At 32.8% G+C, this 826-nt stretch overlaps 1 protein-coding gene across 1 annotated transcript in view; it reads right to left on the bottom strand.

Moving 5' to 3' along the window:
- Positions 1-505, bottom strand: part of LOC103600058 (protocadherin-15-like) — a gene marked incomplete at its 5' end in the record, with an annotated part of 167,732 nt that extends 167,227 nt beyond the window's left edge. The window contains one exon of the mRNA XM_008584293.1: positions 365-505. Within this exon, the coding sequence (XP_008582515.1) occupies positions 365-505 (141 nt within the window). The remainder of the gene's footprint in view (positions 1-364) is intronic.
- Positions 506-826: the final 321 nt, after the last annotated feature.

Genomic DNA, 826 nt, shown 5'->3' with positions numbered 1-826 from the left:
GGAGTAGGGAGAGGCAAAGGTTAGTTGATGCATACAGAATTACAGCTCGATAGAAAAAATAAGTTCTTGTGGTGAACAGTAGGGCTAGGCATCTATAATTAGCAATAATTTATCGTATGTTTTCAAATGGCCAGAAGAGAGGAGCTCAAACATTCTCATCACAAAGAAATGGTAAATTTCTGTGATGATGAATATGCTAATTACCATTACCCTGATGTGATTATGAGACATTGTATACATGCATTGAAATATAGCTCTGTACCCCATAAATATGTACAATCAATATGTGCCAATTAATAAATAAATAAATTTATTTTTAAAAAGTTAAATGTCAAGTAGACACATGAGAAAATGACCCACTGACCTTAAAAATTGTTGTTGGTTCTTCATTGAGATTGACTCGAGTTATTACTCTTCCAGAATCTTCTTCCACATCAAAAATACTGGCAGGGTAAGGAAACTGGACATCGTCTACTCTATACCTCACGCGACTTGCAGGTAATCCCTAAAATGAAATTACATATTATTAATTTACTGTCACAAGATGAAAACAAAGGGTAGTGATAATGTTCAACTGATTTTTAAAATGTATGTCTTTTTAGAAGTGAAAAACCATATTTTGTGATTTCATACTTTCAGGGTTGAAATGTGGCAGAATCTTTACTTCTTTAGGATAACTTAATCTGAGTCAATGAAGTGTCTTTACTACAGGTTATTTAAAAATGATTTATGTGAGAGAGACAATTAGTAGTTGCTTTGAGCATCTTCTCTTACACTTTCCTTTGATTATATGAATCACATATGCCTCCCAAAACATCTAGTATGT

Source organism: Galeopterus variegatus, unplaced genomic scaffold (assembly GCF_000696425.1).
Source record: "Galeopterus variegatus unplaced genomic scaffold, G_variegatus-3.0.2 Scaffold3210, whole genome shotgun sequence".
In the NCBI taxonomy this organism is placed as follows: Eukaryota; Metazoa; Chordata; class Mammalia; order Dermoptera; family Cynocephalidae; genus Galeopterus; species Galeopterus variegatus.
The sequence above is the reverse complement of the archived record's forward strand: the minus strand, read 5'-3'. Positions and strand labels throughout refer to the sequence as shown.